At 32.1% G+C, this 20565-nt stretch overlaps 1 protein-coding gene and 1 long non-coding RNA gene across 2 annotated transcripts; one reads left to right on the top strand and one right to left on the bottom strand.

The window, feature by feature from the left end:
* Window positions 1-2254: 2254 nt before the first annotated feature.
* On the top strand, window positions 2255-5832 carry LOC123537045 (short-chain collagen C4-like). The gene is made up of 6 exons (XM_045320585.2): window positions 2255-2511; window positions 3035-3133; window positions 4319-4387; window positions 4651-4752; window positions 5049-5204; window positions 5573-5832. Exons 1-6 carry the CDS (start codon window positions 2346-2348, stop codon window positions 5791-5793), a joined length of 813 nt encoding a protein of 270 aa, XP_045176520.2. The 5' UTR covers window positions 2255-2345; the 3' UTR covers window positions 5794-5832.
* Window positions 5833-9372: 3540 nt separating this feature from the next.
* On the bottom strand, window positions 9373-11161 carry LOC128550232 (uncharacterized). The gene is made up of 3 exons (XR_008368170.1): window positions 10515-11161; window positions 10019-10119; window positions 9373-9545 (listed from the first exon to the last, which is right to left on the bottom strand). It is a non-coding gene; the product is annotated as an uncharacterized LOC128550232 (long non-coding RNA).
* Window positions 11162-20565: the final 9404 nt, after the last annotated feature.

The following is a 20565-nucleotide window of genomic DNA, read 5'->3' as shown; positions in this document are numbered from 1 at the left end:
AGATCTATACAAGTAATGCAAATATAAGATGAAATGGACCACAAAATCGGTTTCGGTTTCGGATTGGTGCTGTTTGTTTGAACCGTTTAATTTCTTTTTTGGGTTATTGGGAAAACCCATGGCGTTACTTTGAAACAGAGAAAAGTGGAAACTTCACAGGTCGCTCAACACGACAAAAACGAAAATGTTGCAGGCTCGGTTTGATTGAGCCTGTTCATGGACGGTAGCGGAAATGCATGCTACCGTCCACGCCCTCGGGTTGAGCAGAACTCAACATTTACACATGCTAAAAGTACAAAAAGCAATTTAGAGACATCCGCAAATGTATTCAAACGGTGGTGAACACGGAACCTTCAATGAAACACGTGTTGAGACGTGTAATTCCATGAAGAGCGGCGTTTGGTCCCCAGATAATGGGTTTGAAGTTTTGCGGGTGAAATAAAAACAGATTCAAGACTCGCAGTTTCAGTGTAGGTGAAACATGTGACTGTGTGCAAAATAGCTATTTTGATGCTAAAAATGGCACAGTAACGCCTTCCAAAATACATTAGAAAAGTGTATTTCCGTAAATCTGAGCCCGTACTTTCCAGTTAGATGTACCACATGTTTCATTTAGTATATGATTTATGCATATTTCCTGTGACATTTACCGGCGTAGTCTTTACGCTCTATTGCTACACATATCTAATATACATTGTATAGATGTTTCTACCTGTTTTGGTTGGTAGAAAAAAAATCAAAATGCTCAATACAATTTTGTTTGTATTTGTTTGTTAGATGGTTTTAATATTAAGTGCATGGTCAAATGTAAGGTAAGGATGGCTTCCTGCTTTGGCTTGGGCTGGTTGCTAAATATCACCAGTAAATGATTTTCACACCATAATTTATTAAGTATTTAGTGAATAATTTCTTTCAGCAGTATGTAACGATTGTTTACTATGAATAATAATAATAATTCTAGATTGTTTGTAATATTAAGGGTTTTCTAGATACCAGTGTCTACAGTTAAGGCTAGTTGCAAAATATTCATATTTATACATTTGTGCTAAAATGTGCCTACTAAATAAGCATGTACTATGCAGACTTTGCTCCTACATGACACATGTTTTGGCGTAGTAGGCATGAATATACTATATCAATTAGTTAAAGGCTTTTAGGGAATATGTATATTTGTGAATAGATAAATTAATTCATGTCATTTTGTGTAGGGATCTTAACCAAATATATTTTGCTCAAATTGACTTGAAACCGCTATCCATATTCCAAGAGCTTCTTTATGTACATAACTTTAGCATTATTTTATAGAAACATTTTGAATTTTAGGTGGTTTCAGTCATACTTAGAATATTTCACAAAACGATAAATTTTGTCAATCATTAGTAAGATTAAGAGTTTTTTCTCAAAGACTGCAAATAGAAGCAGGCCGTTGGTCAAGACCAGCATATATACCAATAAATGAAAGATTATGTCATGTTTGTAACGTCTTAGAAGACGGATATCATTTTATAATAGAATGTGTAATGTATTGTGAACTTAGACGTTCATATATATACCATCGAAATATTGAGGAAGACAAAGTATTATCATTTTGTAGATTTCTTAAAAAATGGAAACAAAATGACTGAAAGAAAGCTTTGAACATTCAAACACAATGCTTTTAAGAAACGCAATGAATTATTATATGGTAATGATTAATAATGTAATATGTAATGCTATAATATTTAGAAATTTAAGCGAATTTTCTAGAAAAGTTTTCTACTATAACAAAACCATGGTGTTGTGAATAAAAATATCAATATAAAAATTATTCTGATATTCAGCACTTTTTGACAGTTTATTTTTTCACATATCGTATTACTATTGCATGAAGTTGAACAGTCCTATTCCAGTCAGTCAACTTTCTGTTTCTTTTCTTTTAAGGTGACGTACAACTGGTACATTATAGAAATTAGATTGTATTGTTAATGTATAGGTCTATTACGATATTTAAAGAGTGATTATTAAAACGAATTTGCTGTTAATTTTCTTACTCTTTCCTTTTGTGGAGAAGGTAAACCTTGTCTCCAAGTCCTACCTTTTGATCTTTTATGAAATAATCCTGTTTGATCTTTAACGTATTGTTTTAATACTTTGGATATGAGCATTTTGTAAATGACAATTCACATTTTTGGCAAATAAAACAAGTTCTTTACAAGTATGATTTGAAACGTAAAAATATTTCATATCTTGTTTTCTCACAAAAGGGTCATGTACATGACTATAGACACTACTCTTATCAGCGTGCCGGTGTTATATCTTTGTTCCACATGTTGCAAGTTTTCAAATAATTGAAGACAAATATTTAAATGATAAAAATGTTTTCCTATTTTCTGATGATGGTTTTATATGTGATGGGCTATGTGTATAGTGATCAACCTGCAGAATTGGCTTACCAAAGTCTGAAGGATGAAGTTCATTTTTTACGTGAAAGACTTGGAGCTGTTGAAGCAGAACTCATGAAGAGGCAGAAAGGTACAAGACAACTTTTTGCTTTTTCAATTTGTTTTCTCAAAAATATTTGATTTATGCTATCGATACTTATAAAAAAGCAGATTTTAATGATGTAGGGAAATTGGTTGTTTAAATAAATAAATATGTTGTTCGATGCCGATAGACTCATTTGAAAAGTTTTAACTTGCAGCTTAAAGTGCTTTTTTTATAATTTGACACGCCTTAATGGAAAAGTGGGATTTCCAATAATTGTTTGTTGCTGTCATTTTATCTGCAAACTGTCCATTCATAGAAAAATGGACAGCTTTCGGATATGAATATCCAACACGGAAAGTAACGTTTTAAAAAAAAATTTAAAAAAGATAGAGAAAACTATGTATTAATAGTTGGAGATCAATTCGCCTTAGCGACATATACCTTTACACTGTATTTAGAAACGTTTAAATACAAAATTATTGCATCTTATTCCTAACCTATCATTGTAAATTTGAAGGTTTAGAAAGATACATGCTGATGGCTTTGTGTGTGCTTTTTTATTTCAAAGAGACTGACTGTAATAGCCCTGGGAAAAGATTTGTAGAAGAACAGGATATTGAAACGGAGGTTATTCGGCTTCGAGGAGAAGTTAATAAAATGAGGCAAGGTAAAGTGGCAAAATGTTTAAAACTTTGGTGCCTGTAATATGTTTTCTTTTTGTATAAAAAGGTGCGAGCTCTAATTTAATGTCTATATTGTGACCAGATTTAAATGCATTAAAGAAACAACACAACAATTGCACAACATACATATTTAGTGAACTTTTTACTTTTGCAACATATATGCAAATATTTTCATGTTCATTCTGAAATCATGAATGAAAGATAGAATCAAACCTCACCTATCCAACATTTATAGAGAGCCTCACAGTTCTTTTTACGTTCTCATGACTTCAACATATATTTAATACTCATTACCGTCGACCGGATCGGATCGCTGTATTCCGAAGTAAACTGATTTAAACACGAACTTTGAAAGAGGTAGTCATGCTTTCTATAGCAGAGCAAAATTACGCCCTTGTTCCCGTATTTGTTAGGCATATTGGCAAAGAACAGATTCTTTCCAATTATAGATGACGTTTTTAAAAATTAGTTCAGTGTATTTTTTAATACTACGTAAATAGCTGCTTTTCAGTTTTAAACGAAAATTGAAAGGTAAGGTTAGGTATCCTGAAAGCACAGCAACAAAACCAGATCCTTGTACATCGCGGCGAGGTAGGACCGACACAAAGTATATTTTAAATATACGGAAAATACAAAACTGGAATTAGGTAGAGAAGGAGCGTTGCGTTTGGGAAAGGGGAAAGCAAGGATAAATTATTCAATAGGGAAAGACAAGTTCCAAAAACGCATCCTCCCTACACCACAAACAAACCAGAGCAGCGGAAGAATGGACGTGCACACACAAATACACGCACATACACACACACATGAACACATGCACATATGCATACTTACGTACACACAAAAGACAAAACACATACACACGCACGCACATGAACGCACGCACACTGGAACAATGAAATGAAAACAGTGAAGCGCTGCCAACTAGCGGCATGTGACAAAATCACGAGCGGTATATTAAAGTACTATTTGTCAGTAATTCAATCTATTCTAAGTTGACATCGTACCTATCAAATAGATTACAGTTACTTTACTAAGGTCTGAAATTTTTTTCATTGCTGTAACTCCAATTTTGACTGGAGTCTCATTGTAGACGAATGATGTGAACCGTGGTTTCTTCTTCGAGAACTAAAGTTGATCGTGAAATAATCAAACCCTTTACTTTCTAGAAATGGGAAGTACTTATGTAAGATGGGGAAGAACAACATGTCCGGGAAATACGACTCTAGTTTACAAAGGTAATTGCTAGTATTATGTTTTCTACACAAAGTCGGTACAAAGACTATATAAACTGGATGATATATTATTAGCTTGATCGCCGCTACCAAGATTTTGTATTGACATACCATGCGTAGAATGTTTAGAGGCACTTCGTTTTAATAAATTTGTGAAGAAAAGAAAATTCGCCGGTTTGTAATGTTTTTAAAAGAAAATCTTTAAAAGTGTAATATCTTATATATCATTGAATTTTATTCAAGCTATTCCAGTTGTTAAATGATAGGTTACATGGGTGGAAATGTCTACACGGATAACGGGGGCCCTGCAAATTATCTTTGTTTACCAGAAGACCCTACCTGGGGGAAATATGAAGACGGAATACAGAGTACGTAAACTAAAAGAAGTAAAACTGATACAACCGTTTTTATAATTGTATCATTTTTCACTGATTTTTTTTCTTTCACATCACTCATTTTCATTAATATAGAATGATTCAAATTTAATTAAATTAAAGAGTGCATTCCTGTTTTAATTTGTAGTACAAAAAAAGGAACATGAAAACAATTTCAAGACGATGGTATACTGACTGAAAAAGAAAGTTTTATAATATTCTTACACGAAAAAGGAAATAATTTTGCCTACTCATTTGACAAAATGAATCATTTCTGTTTCTATTTTAAGATGAAGGAAACAAAATATACGGCTCTGAGTATGAACATCATGGAAACTTCAATCCGTTTGATAAAAACATGATGGACGAAGATGTCCCATGTGCTGTTTGTAGCACGAAGCGGTCGATGAATATCATGCTTCCAGCGAGGACACAATGTCATACCGGTATGACGGCACCTATATGTACCTAAATCCTTCTGATAAATTGCTGTAAATAATATAATTTAATGGATGGTTTTACAGAGATAAGAACAAAGCAAACCTTTGATAGATAACTCTCTTTTGATATTGTAAAATGCATGTCCAGTCGAGAATGCAGAAAGGTACAATTATTGCGCCGCCTACACAAAGTCAGTGACATAATATATGTAGTTTCTAATTAGACAATGCCCCCAGAATCGTCTTTGAGTACATAGTAGGTGCAAAATTTATTCTTGTATACGTGTTTTGGTATTTCGTGTCGTATATGAATTTTTCCTGTACGTGCAGGTATCGAATACTCCATTATTTTTTGTTTTGTTGTTCAATTATAGGATGGCATCTTGAGTACACGGGTTACTTGATGACTGTTTCGTCAGGACACCCTGCAGCGGGAGAGTATATCTGTATGGACGGTCACCCTGAATCAATTCTGCATGGGAGCGCAAATACGAATGGAAATGTTCTCTATTTAGTTGAGGCAGTTTGTGGGACTCTGCCTTGTCTACCGTATGTTGACGGAAGAGAACTCACTTGTTCTGTTTGCAGCAAATAAATCTATCAGATTAAAAAGACTTAAATGTTAATAGTCTCACCATTTGTATTTTATCCTCGGGAAGACCAAACGTATTTACGAAATACATGCATGCTTGTCTTGTTGACTCCTCATGCTAATTGACTACGGATTCAAGGTTAACTACGACATGGTTTTGTCTTTGAAAGGAAAATAATAATGCCCAATACCCATACTCACAAACACAACAAGCAATTGAATATGCAAGTTTTACTCTACAGTTTCTGCTTTAGTACTTTGAATTTGAATGACACTTTTGCACTTTATCTTGACAATTTCAAGATAGCAGCAAAGAGTGCAACAAATTATACACAATCAATATCTGATGACTGGTGAATGTTTCATTGGAGGAGATAACAATTCATTTAACATTATTGATATACTCTCTTTCTTTAGGCATAGTAAGCAGATATTTGAAAAAATAAACGTTCGATAGCTAGCAAATGAAACACGTGCCATTCTTGCTTTCACGTGCAATTTTTTTTGCAAAAATCACATTTTTATGTTTATGAGGTAAGCAGACAAAGTTTCAGTCTGTAACATGATATAAATATAACAGGAAACACTCAAGCCCGAAAGATATCATATACCTGATAGGTTTTCGTTAATTGCTTGAAAACAGCCAACACAAACATCGTGAATTACTCATGATGTTCCAGTTATCTTACGGGAAGGATTTGGAGATCATTATAATCCCAAGTTTTACCAGCATTTGAACGTACCTCTATTTCCTGTCCAAATTTGTGATGGTTTATCCAGACTCCATATAACAATTTAATCAGTTTCACGATATTAAATGATGTATACACGTAGACATTGTAACTAAAAAATTAAAACCGGAATTTTTAACATTTTGACTCCAAATATATATTGCTAAGTGCATCAGATAATATATATACAATATTAAAATGCTGTGTGTTATTTTTTAAAAGAGATATTTACTCCAAAAATTTAGTCCCCATAGCTTTTTTGGAAATAGGATAGACAACTCGTGAATGACTATCTCATCAAATTTGCTGATATAAAAATAAACTTAGGTATTTCCCGGGATACCCTCATTAAAGTCCGTTTCTTCATTTCATTCAGACATGGAATGTAAACAAATACAGGAACAACTTAACAGTACAAGGACATCAAACAACATTTTTTATTTTCCTTCAGGACAGGTACACATGTTAGGTCATACTTGTAGTTAATAAACCAAAATGTAAAACAATTAATTAGCTCATCAAAGAAATGAAGACTAATAACTTCACAATATTTTATTACCTCCCTTCATTACATTTATCATCTACATTCTACATATATTTTTATGGAATTACCTCCCTTTATCTCAAATAAGCTTTCTTATATTGCAATTTAATCAGTCAGTATTTTTACCTTAATTTTCAGACAAATAAATTTATGTTTTTTTAATACATGGTAAGATGAAAAGCATAAATTATATTAAAGAATACCATAAAAGCATTTATCACACATGAATGCAAGGTATACACAACAAATAATTTTGAGCCTTGTTGCCAATGACAATGTTGAAAAATATTAAAGCTCAGATGGCATAACAGTGAGATAAAATCTTTTTAAGTTAAGTTAAGTTAATAATTCCCATATTAACTTATGACTACAAAAAATAAAGTATGTTGTTATTCCCATTTCAGTCCAACATATCTAAAGAAGTAAATACTAGAAAGACTGTATATCAAATTTTTGAAAATAAAATTCCACCAACATATATTGTTCTTATTTCTTTTATCTTGATTATGTAGTGTACTTATCTGGAATGATGAGATATTTTGAAATGTATATTTCTTTATTCACCTGGATGGAAGAAAAATATATAAACAAAACAACCATTTATACCAACCAAATTGTAAAATACTTAAGTTTCTTTGATGTTAGTTATTATATGTTGAGACATGAAAACAACATAAAATATCAACATAAAATATAACTAAAAAATTGTGGTACATCATATGTAGATTAGATTAGACTGTATTATACAAATATTTATATGAAAATATGTGACAACTCTGGTTAAATAGAATATTAGTTAACTTATGGTAAAATGTTGAACTGCTTTAACATTAATCTACAAGTGATGAATGAGTTCATCTTACCATAACTTTGACATTTAATGTATTATTAAAAAAACTATAACATACAAGAAATGACACACAGACTGTATAAGTTGCTGAATGACTGGGTCAATCTCCACCAAAAATACTATGAAACTTAAAAAGTCCAATTAAATGTGTTTCTTTAAATTAGATTAATCACATTTTAACACTTCTATGAATGCAATTGTTAAATGCTTGCTTCTTACATGCATGCAATAATGGAAATAAAAAATGATTTAACAATATATGTATACAGTCTTGTCATGAACACATTTGTACAGAAGATAATATATAGGAAAGTCAACATATTTATTATATGGGTCCATCTCAGTTTACAGCTGGTGCATGGCTGTCTTGCACTTGAATATACATCATGCAGCACAGTTGGGTAAATTCCATTTCACATGACAACACACTTGTAGCACTTCTGGAAATACAAATGTAAAACTTTATTACATAAAGAGAATAAAACATGATAGTTTTTAAAACAATTATAACATCATTTTAGACATTTGCAGATATTCTAATCTTAGAAATATATTATCAAGCAGCAAGTCAGGTAACTCTACAAATTGACATTTTGTCTAATTTCAACTTGTCTAAGGAATTACCTGTTTTAAGCAGCAAGATTGTGTTGCTACTTGGCTTGCTGCTTTATTTAAATTTTACATATACTTAGATCCACTAAATGACAAGTTATTTAATAGGACTGTCTGAAAATATTGCATATTTTATAACATTCAATGTACATATTCAATAAAATGGTGAAAAAAATAAACAGATAAATCTGATGATGTTCACCTATAATCTCACCCTAAAAGCTCCAACAACAACCTTCAACCTCTGATTAGTATATGATGTAATAATGATAAACTACCTAAAGTGTTTTTATATAGCATGCAAAAACAATGAACTTGAGAACTGCCAAAACTTCACCTTATGAGTAATATATGTTCACTTTTCCCCTTGTTGAAAGTGTTGTTTTTCTTAAAGCATTTGAAATCATAGATATTATAAGTACAATGCAACCTCTGTAGAGCAATACCCTGTGGGATATACAAATATTTTAGTTATTTTGAGGTTGTTGTTCTGGAGAAGTAAATTTGATAGTTATATTTCAGCTTAGGGAAATTCTCATGATGTTGTTAAAGAGAGGTTTTTGCTTCAGAGTGAGCTACTCTGGAGAGGTTGTACTGTGAAAATTGCTTCAAACTTCATCTCCTTCAACTGAGCTAAATGAAGAAAACCACCAAGGATTTTCCAAATTTAGAATTTCCTTGTTTACAATTTGACATTTAATGTTAGGCAACTATGCAGACATATTTTTATGTGACACAATGCCGCCTTTAATTATCTTATTCCAATGAACAAATTGTCAGTCTTGACAAAATCATGTGAAAAATTGATCACAGTAAAAAAATAAATCCTAATCATTTTATATATATTGCAAAATCAGCTTTACAGAACTCATAAGTGACAAAAAATTAAATTCAAATATTGCCTTTGTGATGTGCAGCACTGGCCATGTCTTTTTATCACAATAGTTTACCTTATTTATATCTGTTACTTTTATCATAACCTTTATGTCCCTTCTGCACTAACCATTGTCTTCAAGTTCTGAAATATTGTAAACATTAATTCACACACATTCTAGGAAATCAACATAAAATCAGTGTCAAAGCATTTGAATATAATTTTTTTAATTATCTTAATACAAAGATACAAATGTACTTCATGTTTTTGCTGACTGATACAATATACTGAAATTTGTATTTCAATATCTATTATCAAAGTACATGTTCATTTTACTTTTGAATGTTGACATTACAAAGCTATCACACATTTATTACTAAACCATATCTATTATCATTATTTTGAATGGAGATATGTACTTAGTAAATTGAGGGATACACAAAGCTACAGGAAAGAAATGTTTATGCCAGGCTGACATAAAGTCCAGAAGGTTCACATCTTGTTAGGAATGTCAGTCTTATAGCTGTCTTGTACAGTTATTTCAGGAGCAAGAATGTAGCCATACAGCATATTATAAATGCTTTGAGACCTTTGTTTAACATACAAAAGCATAATACCTCCTGCATTTTTCATAATGGTAACATCTGCTTGGACTGCCACAGGGTAAGACAGGTCAAACAACTGTACATGTACATACTCAAACTTTTCCCTACCAAAACTGAAAATGAAAATTATACAACATTTTTTTTCCTTTATTTTTGTACAAAAGATGACCTATGCATTTAATACAGACTTTTTACATTTATTAATCTAAATATATTAAAATTAATAAAATATCTCATAACTCATTGTATGATTAAAATTATAATCATTAATAAACTATATCAAACATGAACCTGAAGTGTTCTAATTTATAAAGCTGCAATTAATATTGAAAAAAATGCAACTATTGTATACAATGTATATTAAAAAAATATCATGAACCTGATTATAAAACAGTCTCAGTTCAAATGTAATAACACATGACTGTCAGAAAATCAATGTATGTTGTACTTTAATGATATTATCATGTCATGAATGCCATCAATAAACTTCATATATAACAAACTATACCACTATGTCAGTCCCTTTCTTGTTATTTCTACTGCTTCCAAAGACAGACTGCAACTACATGTATCAGACACTGAAAATAAAATATACAAATAATCATTACACAAGAGAATTTTTCGTGTTAAATAAAGGGAGTTAATTAAATGCAATCTGAGAATTTTTGCTAAACATAAAGGGAAGTAATTATCAATAAAATGAATGAAGAAAAATGCATATATAAGGGAGGTAATTTAGAAAAAAACAACAACTTCAAATGTCAGTATAATGATAGTTGACATTGACAATGACCTATATCAAGTATGCACAACATAAGAAACAGCAAGCACTTGAAAAATGTATTATATTTCCTTGCAATATCAAGAATATTTGACTGTATGTAAGGGTTCTCTACATGCTGTTATACTGAAAAAAACTTTAGTCTAAATATAGCTTAGATCTATTTATATCTTCAAAAAAAGGAAATCCCAAATTTCCACAGCTATTCACAGGCTGAAAATTTTAGGTACTAATATCAGCAAAGAGGTTGATATCTATACTTTTTAATAACTATCGTCAAAGGTAGGGAAAAACTTACTAGAAAGGCATAAACTTCTGATCTAGTCATTTCAATACATTTTCAGCTCATTTGCATATAAGAAGAAATTTACAGAATTCCCCCTGTTTCTCTTCATTTTCAAAAAGATCTGTCAACTTACCTTGTTTTTAGAAGAAGACAAAATTCCATGGCAACTTTCGCTTTCCCGCAAAACTGTACCGGTGCACACATAAAAAAATCTCAACTGTGATTTTCAAAATAATACAGTCAGACAACAATTATTTCCCTTGGAAATAAAATGCTCTAGGTAAATGCCTAATACACGTATTAAAGTCTGTATACGCTGTTTTTGTTTTGTTTTGGGTTTAACGCCGTTTTTCAACAGTATTTCAGTTATTTAACGGCGCTCAGTTAACCTAACCAGTGTTCCTCGATTCTGTACCAGTACAAACCTGTTCTCCGTAAGTAACAGCCAACTTCCCCGCATGAATTAGAGGTGGAGGACGACTAAGTAAACATCAAAAACACTCTGGATTAATATACACAAGTATTGAGAATTGTATGACAATTTTTTGATAACAAAGGTAGTTTTTTTTGCGCCATATAAACCAGTTGTCTTCCTTACAAAATTTAGTAAAGAAAAATCTGACAACAGTTCAGTATCATGCAATGTATAAACACTGTCCCTAGTATATTGCTACATGCTGCTTCGTCATACTTAATTTCAGTATTTAAGAAATAATATGTCTCATCCAGTGATTTGTCGTTGAATAAAGTCATTGGAGATCAGATGCGAAGGAATTAAGTGATATACTAATACACATCTGAACGACAAACAATGATTTTATCCAAGAGCAAATGAATAAATGAGAGATGTTATTTCAATTCTGACACGTTACCAAGGATTTTAAGTACACCCTTGATGACGTCCGTCAATTATTGCCTGCTTATTGTTGGTTTCTTTTTCAACGCGCCGCTATACCACTTGACGCTATGGCGTAATAACTGTGACGTCAAAACAGTGAATTGTTGTAAAATAACACAAAACTTTTAGCCTTCTTTGTCTAAAAGGAAAATGAATCAAGTCGTATTAGAATGCTAATTTAACGTATTGAAAATCATTCATTTATAGAATATTTACATAAACATATTATTTCGGTCGTGCTTTAATATCGTACTAGAGAGTTCATCTGTCAGATCTTGTATAAACTATGACAAGCTTAGGCGATCCGACAGAGACTGTTAAATTAAATTTGCCAACAAACACTCTAGTAATATTATAGTACACTTATCACAATTTGAAAAAAAAGTAGAAAAGATAAGGTGGCGTAACGATTAAGGTAGTTAATTAATCAATTTCAAGAAAATATTGGTATGTCAATTCTAATATCAGTTCAGAAGTAGGCTAATGTAAACTTCGATTTCTGTGAATCAATTAAATACTTTCCAGATAAATTAGAGTTTGATCGTATACCAAACATAACGTCATTCCGAGATCTTTAAATGTAAAGCCGAATAAGTCTATCAGTATTTTAGGTCTATAATTTTCTACGAAACGAAAGTCTTCTTTCTTCCAATTTATTGTTTAATTATACACATATCTCTGAGATAATTACGAAGAAATTACGCCAAATGATGCCAATAGATTAGCGTGTTACAAAATGCCATGAATTAACGCAGAAACTCGAAATTTTGTTAGATACACTGTTGATGATTCACCTGTAACTGAAAAAGATTTACAGGGTTCATGATAGATAAACATTAATAATTGAACCGCACCATGGCAAAACCAACATAGTGGTTTTGCGACCAGCATGGATCCAGACCAGCCTGCGCATCCGCGCAGTCTGGTCAGGATCCATGATGTTCGCTAACGGTTTCTCTAATTGCAATAGGCTTTGAAAGCGAACAGCATAAATCCTGACCAGACTGCGCGGATGCGCAGGCTGGTCTGGATCCTTGCTGGTCGCAAAGCCACTATGTTGATTTTCTCATGACACGGCTCATTTGTTTATAATTCATTAGAAGAACCTCTGGAAGCGTAGAACTCAACTAAACTAAGTAACAGTACGTTCGACTAATGCTGTGAAATCTGCAACATCCCTCGTCCCTAACCCTAGTTTTAATTGTAATACTACTATATTGTAAATAAATACACTCCATGGTCTAAATGGACCATAAAATGTAACAACACTTGAGTCCAAGTACTGGAAGACCTTTTTTACTGTGGCACTTAATCTACAATCATAGTAATCTAATTATTATTTCTTTAAGAGAAACACGTATACAACAATTTTGCTAGAATGGCAAACAAAAGTTGAGGACAAGAATGTCATTATAAGTACAATCAATTTTTTGACAAGACAAAAGTATGCTATAATGCAACAGGATGATGAGTTTGCTGTTAGTGCTTTAAGCTACAATCCACCTTTCATCCTTGCATTCATTCCTGCAGCTGCTGAACTATTCTTGTATTGTACCAGTAGAAGAAAGTATCATCTAAACTTAAACATATTTCTTCATTTCTTAAACAATATTGTTTTGAGAAAAATACCTTCAAAACGTTGTTCCATACGAAAGATTTAATATAATTCTATTACATCATGTATGTTTCTGCTTTTTAAACGAACATCAAATTACAACATACCATGTGAAAAATCTTACAATATTTCATATTGACACGTCTCATAAATCCGTTATTTGGAAAAAGAGAAAAAACTGTTGCTCTCAACGTAATATTTGAACAAAAGTGGAATCATTCTTTCTGACTGAACCTATTGGTGTATTGTTTAATGTCACTTTTAAACATGACAACTTATTAAGAAACTTAAATGCACATCATTTTGCACACCGTTTAGATCGTATTGTGAATTTTGTACCATTCTACGTTCAGAGTCAAGAAAATTTCTACAAATTAAAAGTTCGGAATAGTGGGCAACTTTATTGTTTGTTGTTGTTTCTTTTTCTCTCAATACAGCGGTCAGTGTTTTGAGGAATACTTTGAAAAATTTGTTAATGACTTGACGTGTTTTCTTTGCATAGTCTTTCAAAAGGTTTTTGCTTGCAAACAGCCAACACCAATATTGTGAATTGTTTTGTTATTTGAACACGAGTAGTTCACAATAGTGGTTGTAAAAAGTGTACTAGGGAAAGGTATTAAAAGAGAAACTGCATGATATTTTCTGTTCAGAAGATGGTGATATTCTGTAAAATAATATACTCCTGCTCAAATCCTATTACTTATTAATAACTTTCTCTAATGCTTAACTGCTACATGAAACTTTACTTCAATGAAGATTTGACATTTTGGCTAATTTTAACTATAATAATTGAAATGTGTTTGCTTTTGTACGTGTACAAGTACATAACTGGAAAATAAGTTTTGGATTAGAAATATCACTTTATTTTGCATAGTTACCACAGAAGTGGCATCAATGCAGAACGTCTGCATTGCATGAAAAGAAATAGGCTATGTCAAAGCAAAAACTTTATGAAAGTAATAATTCGGGCTGAAATATGAGCATAGTTATAGAACTGATCAGCCCAGGTTCAGTAAAATATGACTAAGTGTTGTATAATGTCATGTTTCTAGGCATGGTATTCCAGCGAGGTAGCACTATATAGAGGATATTTGTTTGTTTTAGTGTAAGATCGAAATATATTTCACCGAGTTAACACTATAATGCAATATTTTCACGAGTGGCGCAGCCACGAGTGAAAATGTAAATTATGGTGTTCACCAGTGAAATATATTTCGATCTTACACTGAAACAAACCAATTTTCTATTTATTTTATGCATTTTTAATGGTTTTTACCAAAATATATTCAGTTTGCCCGCGCAATGTCACGTGCATCGCATCATAACGTGGTAATGTCGTGACGTCAGGATGTCTTTGTAGAAAAACTATATATAGTTCTATTACGTTTTCTGATTTCTTTGGCATTTTAATATGATAAAATGTAAATATTTATGATCATTTTATCATTTTTTATACATCTTTACCTTTACTGAAGAATATTTTGCAAGGAATTTCCTTTCATTTATAATTCATATCATTTCGCATTCAAATGTAGTTTCCGTACCAGTGAAAAATAAAAATGATATTTTCACTGTTTAAAACAGTAAAAATATCGATTTTATTTCACTGATAAATTTCAGTATTTCACAGAAGAGCATAAAATAAAGTTTTATATTGTGCTCGATGTGACCAAAATGGCGCTCAACCTGAACACATACTTTTTCTAAACATTATAGTCTGTCTCGCCTGCCAGATCTAATAGATACACTGACAGAGCATTACGTTCTAGCAAAGAATTAAATCCGCCAACAGTCTATTAGTTAGATATCCAATTATTTTTATCAAAATTCGAAAAAGATAGGGAAAAAAACATAATGGAAGAGATTATTTACACACAATTTCAAGCGAATATTTGTATGTCAGTTATAATAACAGTTCTAGACACTATTCTAAACGTTCTATTATGAACAATTAATTACATTCCTAATGAGTTAGGATTTGCAATCAACTTTTATGCTGAAACGGATGGAGCACCTCTCCAAAAGGAAATTGCATAATTACATAGTAGGAAAATCACTATTCCAATATTTCCATCAGAGCCATACATGGAGGATATCGTAAACGTTGGATTAAATAATACCTTCTACTACGTGAACTAAAAATGAACAAGAAAATGCGTCTAAGGACTGGACTTCGCGGTCTACAATGATGTGGCTCACAAAAGTGCCATCGTTCAAGTCTTACATTTTGGAATATCTTTCTAGGAGTTTCTCACCAATCTGAGCAACACCGATAAGCAACATTTCATGCATTTTCTTGTCTGAGCATTGCAAGAGCTTATTTGTTTTGATGAAGATTGTTTAGAAATTTTGTATGCTAGTTCAAAAGAAACTAAAGACTGTAAAGATTTAAAAGTCAAAATACTGGCTTTTACTTTTTTGAAATGCTAGTAGCACACAGTATATCAAAATACGTTATTTTATTACCACCTCTGCAGGCTAATGATAGAGTGCCCGTTTCGAGTGCGGGAAGTCCGTCGTGGGTTTACTCTGCAGATACGAACTTGACCTTTATAGAAAGCTCCTTCAACCTAGTTATTTCAACATATCCGATCACCTTCTGTTAATGCTGCTGGCTTCGAATCACTTGATTTTTACCTATATGGGTTCAAAACCTCGATGTGGGTGTAGAATCTTTGAGTGAGGGAAGCATCCCAGTTCCCCGCACATGTATGAAACAATGCTTGGGCTATTCCTCTTTTTCGACCATCAAAAGCTTGGATGTCGCTATTTTGCCTAAATTCTGTCGGTTGATGTTAAATTGTTGAGTTCTGCTCAACCGGGGCCTAGAGGCCGTGGACGGTAGCCTGCATTTCCACTACCGTCAATCAAACCGAGCCTGAAGTTTTTCATTAATGTCGTATTTAGTGACCTGTGGTTGGGTTTTCTAGTTTTTCTATTTTCAACAATATATATATACTGATGCGACTTGTTAACACGACTTTGGCAGTATATTGAACCCTCTGTTAAAATTTAAAAATGACGTAAAAACAATTTAAATATATTACAGTTTTATATTGAATTATTACTGTGACGAGGATTTTAGAATAGTTTGCTCCGTCTATGTAAAAGTAGGTATAAACTTTTCATTCTGGAATGTTGGTTACGTTATAAGAGTACAAAGTAACATTTAGACCTTATGTTTCTAACTCTCCTAAAAGAAATACGAAATTCCTTTAAAGGACAAAAGCACCACGAGCTGGTTTGCCTAAATATATACCTTCTAACTGACTTCGAATCACTTGTTTTTTTTTCGGGCCTCGCTAAGGGCTTAATGTTAAGAAGCCATCAAGCTGGCTTATTAAAGGATCTACCCAGATGCCAGCCCGTGATTAAATGATGTACGAATGGGACTTGGGATTTCTTTCTGAAATGATGGAAAGTCACCGTATGACCCATAATTCTTTCGGTGTGACGTTCAACCCAACATATCAACAAACAAATCTAACTTCATGTATTGTTATATTAGTTTTATATGGAAAAGATTATCATTTTCTTAGAAAAGAAACATTCATATGTTTTTAAAGAAAGAGACCTTTGTGCTACCTACATGTTATTAATGTAGTTAATACTAATGTGATGACTTCTGTATGATTATTGTATTGTGTTTCTTGAAACATGGCGGTCTCAAAACTGGTAAAGACTTTTGTGACTCGTTTACAGTAGCTTTAAAACGTATATGCACATTTTCACAGACTTTTGTATAGCCCTGCTGGTATAAAAGATGTATATCACAAACAGAAGAACGCAAGGGAAAATACTATGTTAAACTTGATTTTGCACTAGTGAAAACTCGCTCAAGTAGTGGATACCTATTCAGCCATTTCGTGTCAATTCCTAATGACTGTTCTATATTTCTTCTCTTCATTATTGTCAATGTTACCCAAGATTGTTATTTGATAAGTAAATTTTTAGACAACAGGTTGGATAAAATACTCATCACGTACTGAGCATGTTCAATTTTGAAAGAAAATCTCAAAGGTTTCAGATAATTATTGTAAGAAACTTTTATGTGAATACACATTCATTTTTTTACACTTTTACAACTTTGATTAAACATTGGAATCTTGTTTTACTTCTACCAAGATTATTTTTATCGTATATCTATAACTGAAAACCATAGTCACTTTTCTTCACTAAATGTGAAATATGATCCGTATACAGTAAACGTGTAGCAAAACAAAGTAAAATACTAAGGTTTGAACAGGTATTTGATCAGCAACATCCTTAAACTTCCTACTTGTTCTTACATACTTTTAGACATTCTCGTCCAAGATAATAAACAAAAACTGTTCTGTTAACACTAAGTGTACGTGACAGAAAGTGCTATTTTTTAGAGTCAAACATATATATCTATGTAGCACTAAAATGCGATATGCAAGGGAAACCTTTATAAACAAAGGAGATCTTGGTAATCTTATGTTACTTTCTATCGTAAAATCTTAGGTTATAACTGATCCTGCTAAAAAAGAAAATAAAATGTCTGAATAAATGTCTGTTGAATCATTAAAACACTTGTTCAAGTATTTTTGTAAACAGAACACCAATTATACTTGCTGTTTCTGTTACCACTCATTTCAACATTTATAAGTGGTTAAACAGATACTACAATCTGTAATATTTGAAATTTATTGCAGTTCTAAAGATAGGAAACGTATTTGTTTTACTGTTATTTCAGTAATTGTTTCAGACTGAATTCTGTAAATATGTATGGCTTTTAAGAACAATTTTCATTGAAGTTGAACACAAAGCTTGTCGTAATTTAGACGAAATGTTAATGTCTTGTTATTTGCATTCAATAAATACATTATTCAAATTCATATAAGTCTTCTGATAATTTATTTTACAGGCAAAACCCTTATCCAATTAGCGTTTAGTCTGATGATTAGCTCTGCAGTACACTATGCGAAAAGCAATATTTACAACAGTGTTAAAAGTATGTCTATATGAAAATTCATTTGTTGTCTCTCATCTTGTACAGTTCTAACGGTGGTTGAACTACGGAATCATATGTCTTCCATCAACTTGTCGACTGAAAAAAAGAAACAACTTTAGTGTTCAACTTTATACAGCGTAGATTTCCCATAAAAAGTTAAAAAGTCGAAGTGTTTTACGTAAATGTCAACTTGTCGATACATAATTTATTGAAAAGTAAAACAAGCCAAGTTCAACTTGTCGTGCAAAATACTAGGTCGACATATTGTAATGCCCCGGATAATGAGAACTTACCACATACTTTGTTCATCTCTGGTGCTAAATCTAGTCATTTTTCCTTGTTTTTCATCTTTAGCTGCAAGTAACGTAACACAGAATTGTACACATATGTGTTGATCTAGATAAAATGACCGATCAAACACATATTATACAGTCCTATGTCCGTTTTAATCTAGATTCTAATCCAAGTTTGTGAAGTTTGTTTACTTTCTGGACTGGATTCGTTTCTACATTTATCTGCATTTTACATCGTTTTTCCTGTATGTGAATCACTGTAGCACTGTAGCAATTGTTTTTGGTCACTGACCATTTTTATTTGGTAAATTTACCGTGTGACCAATTTTGACCAATTTTATTTTTCTTGGTCAATTTTCCTGCCTACTATAAAAGGGCCAGATTTGTGACCATCTGGGTCATTCCAGTTCTGGACGATAAGCTTAAGAGCACTTGTTGCTAGTCATGAGAGTTTTACCAATCTTTATCTTAGATTCAAATACAATAGTCTCAGCATGAATTATATTGGTGTAAGCACATTTTAACATAAAGCTGAAGTAATTTTGATATACATTTAGAAGATTTGAAGGAACATTTATTTTATATTACTTTTCAAGTGGATTTAATGCAAAAACAGCCTTATTGAAATGAACGTTACTAAGTACACGTACTTATCTTTTGAAGTTATGGAAAGCCTATACAGTCTTAATAATGAATATTTGTACTGATGTTTTACAAGTCCTCATTGCTGAATGGTGAATTATTTAGGCCTTTTGAGATATATTAAGTGATGAATAGAGTTTAATGCTCAAGTTAATACTGCATTTAATTAAGTTATGGAAAGCTAACACTGTCTTCTACATATATACTGTGTGACATTATAAACACTGCGTGGTATCTTGTGAATTGCTGAGTTCCTTTGAAATTTAATGTAATTCGTGTAACATTTTATTCGTTGATACTTTGTGTTTGAATTATTTGTGTAACTTATAAGAAAATACACAAATTAAACTTCATAAACTGTTAGTACAGAGTTCCTAGTCTTTGACCTAATACATTTGAAGAAGCTTTCTCATGTCGATCGGCCAAGTCCTCCTGAAAGTATTTAGCTCCTAACCGAAGGCTACATCCAGACAGAATAACTACCCTAGTGCGTAACAATATTGCCATTTACGCGATAATTATCGTGCAAACTTCAACCCGTCGACTTACCTTGTATGGCGAAAAATATAAATTTAGTTGCACATGCGCCTCCTACTTGCATACAATTCGCTACGTGTAGTACAGCTGGTGTTATATTCATTTTGCATGATGTAAGACATAACATTATCGACTTTTATCAATTTGAATCTGAGAAAATATGTTGACTGATTGTGCAAGGATAAACCATCAGTGTGAAAATTGCCTGCATCAGTCATCAGTCAGAATAAAATTATGTTTGTTTGCTTTCTTTATGTGAGCTAAGAAATAGTCTCAAATCCTGCTATTTAAAACCGAATTCTTAACCTGTCTACCTATATCCAACTTTGTCTCGAAATAAGCAGAGTGACTATAAAACACCCTTGATTCGTGTATTGTCAGTTACTTAGAATAGTGCTGGATACAAACTCAGCGGTTGACTTTAACTAAAATGCAGTTATTTACAATTAACACAATTATATTGTAGCATACACTGCTGTTGATATTTATTTGAAATATTGTAAGGTAGCAGTTTCATAACATGAAACGTCTG

The sequence above is a fragment of the Mercenaria mercenaria genome, chromosome 17, assembly GCF_021730395.1.
Source record: "Mercenaria mercenaria strain notata chromosome 17, MADL_Memer_1, whole genome shotgun sequence".
Lineage (NCBI taxonomy): Eukaryota > Metazoa > Mollusca > Bivalvia > Venerida > Veneridae > Mercenaria > Mercenaria mercenaria.
This window is presented reverse-complemented; position numbering and strand designations above follow the sequence as displayed.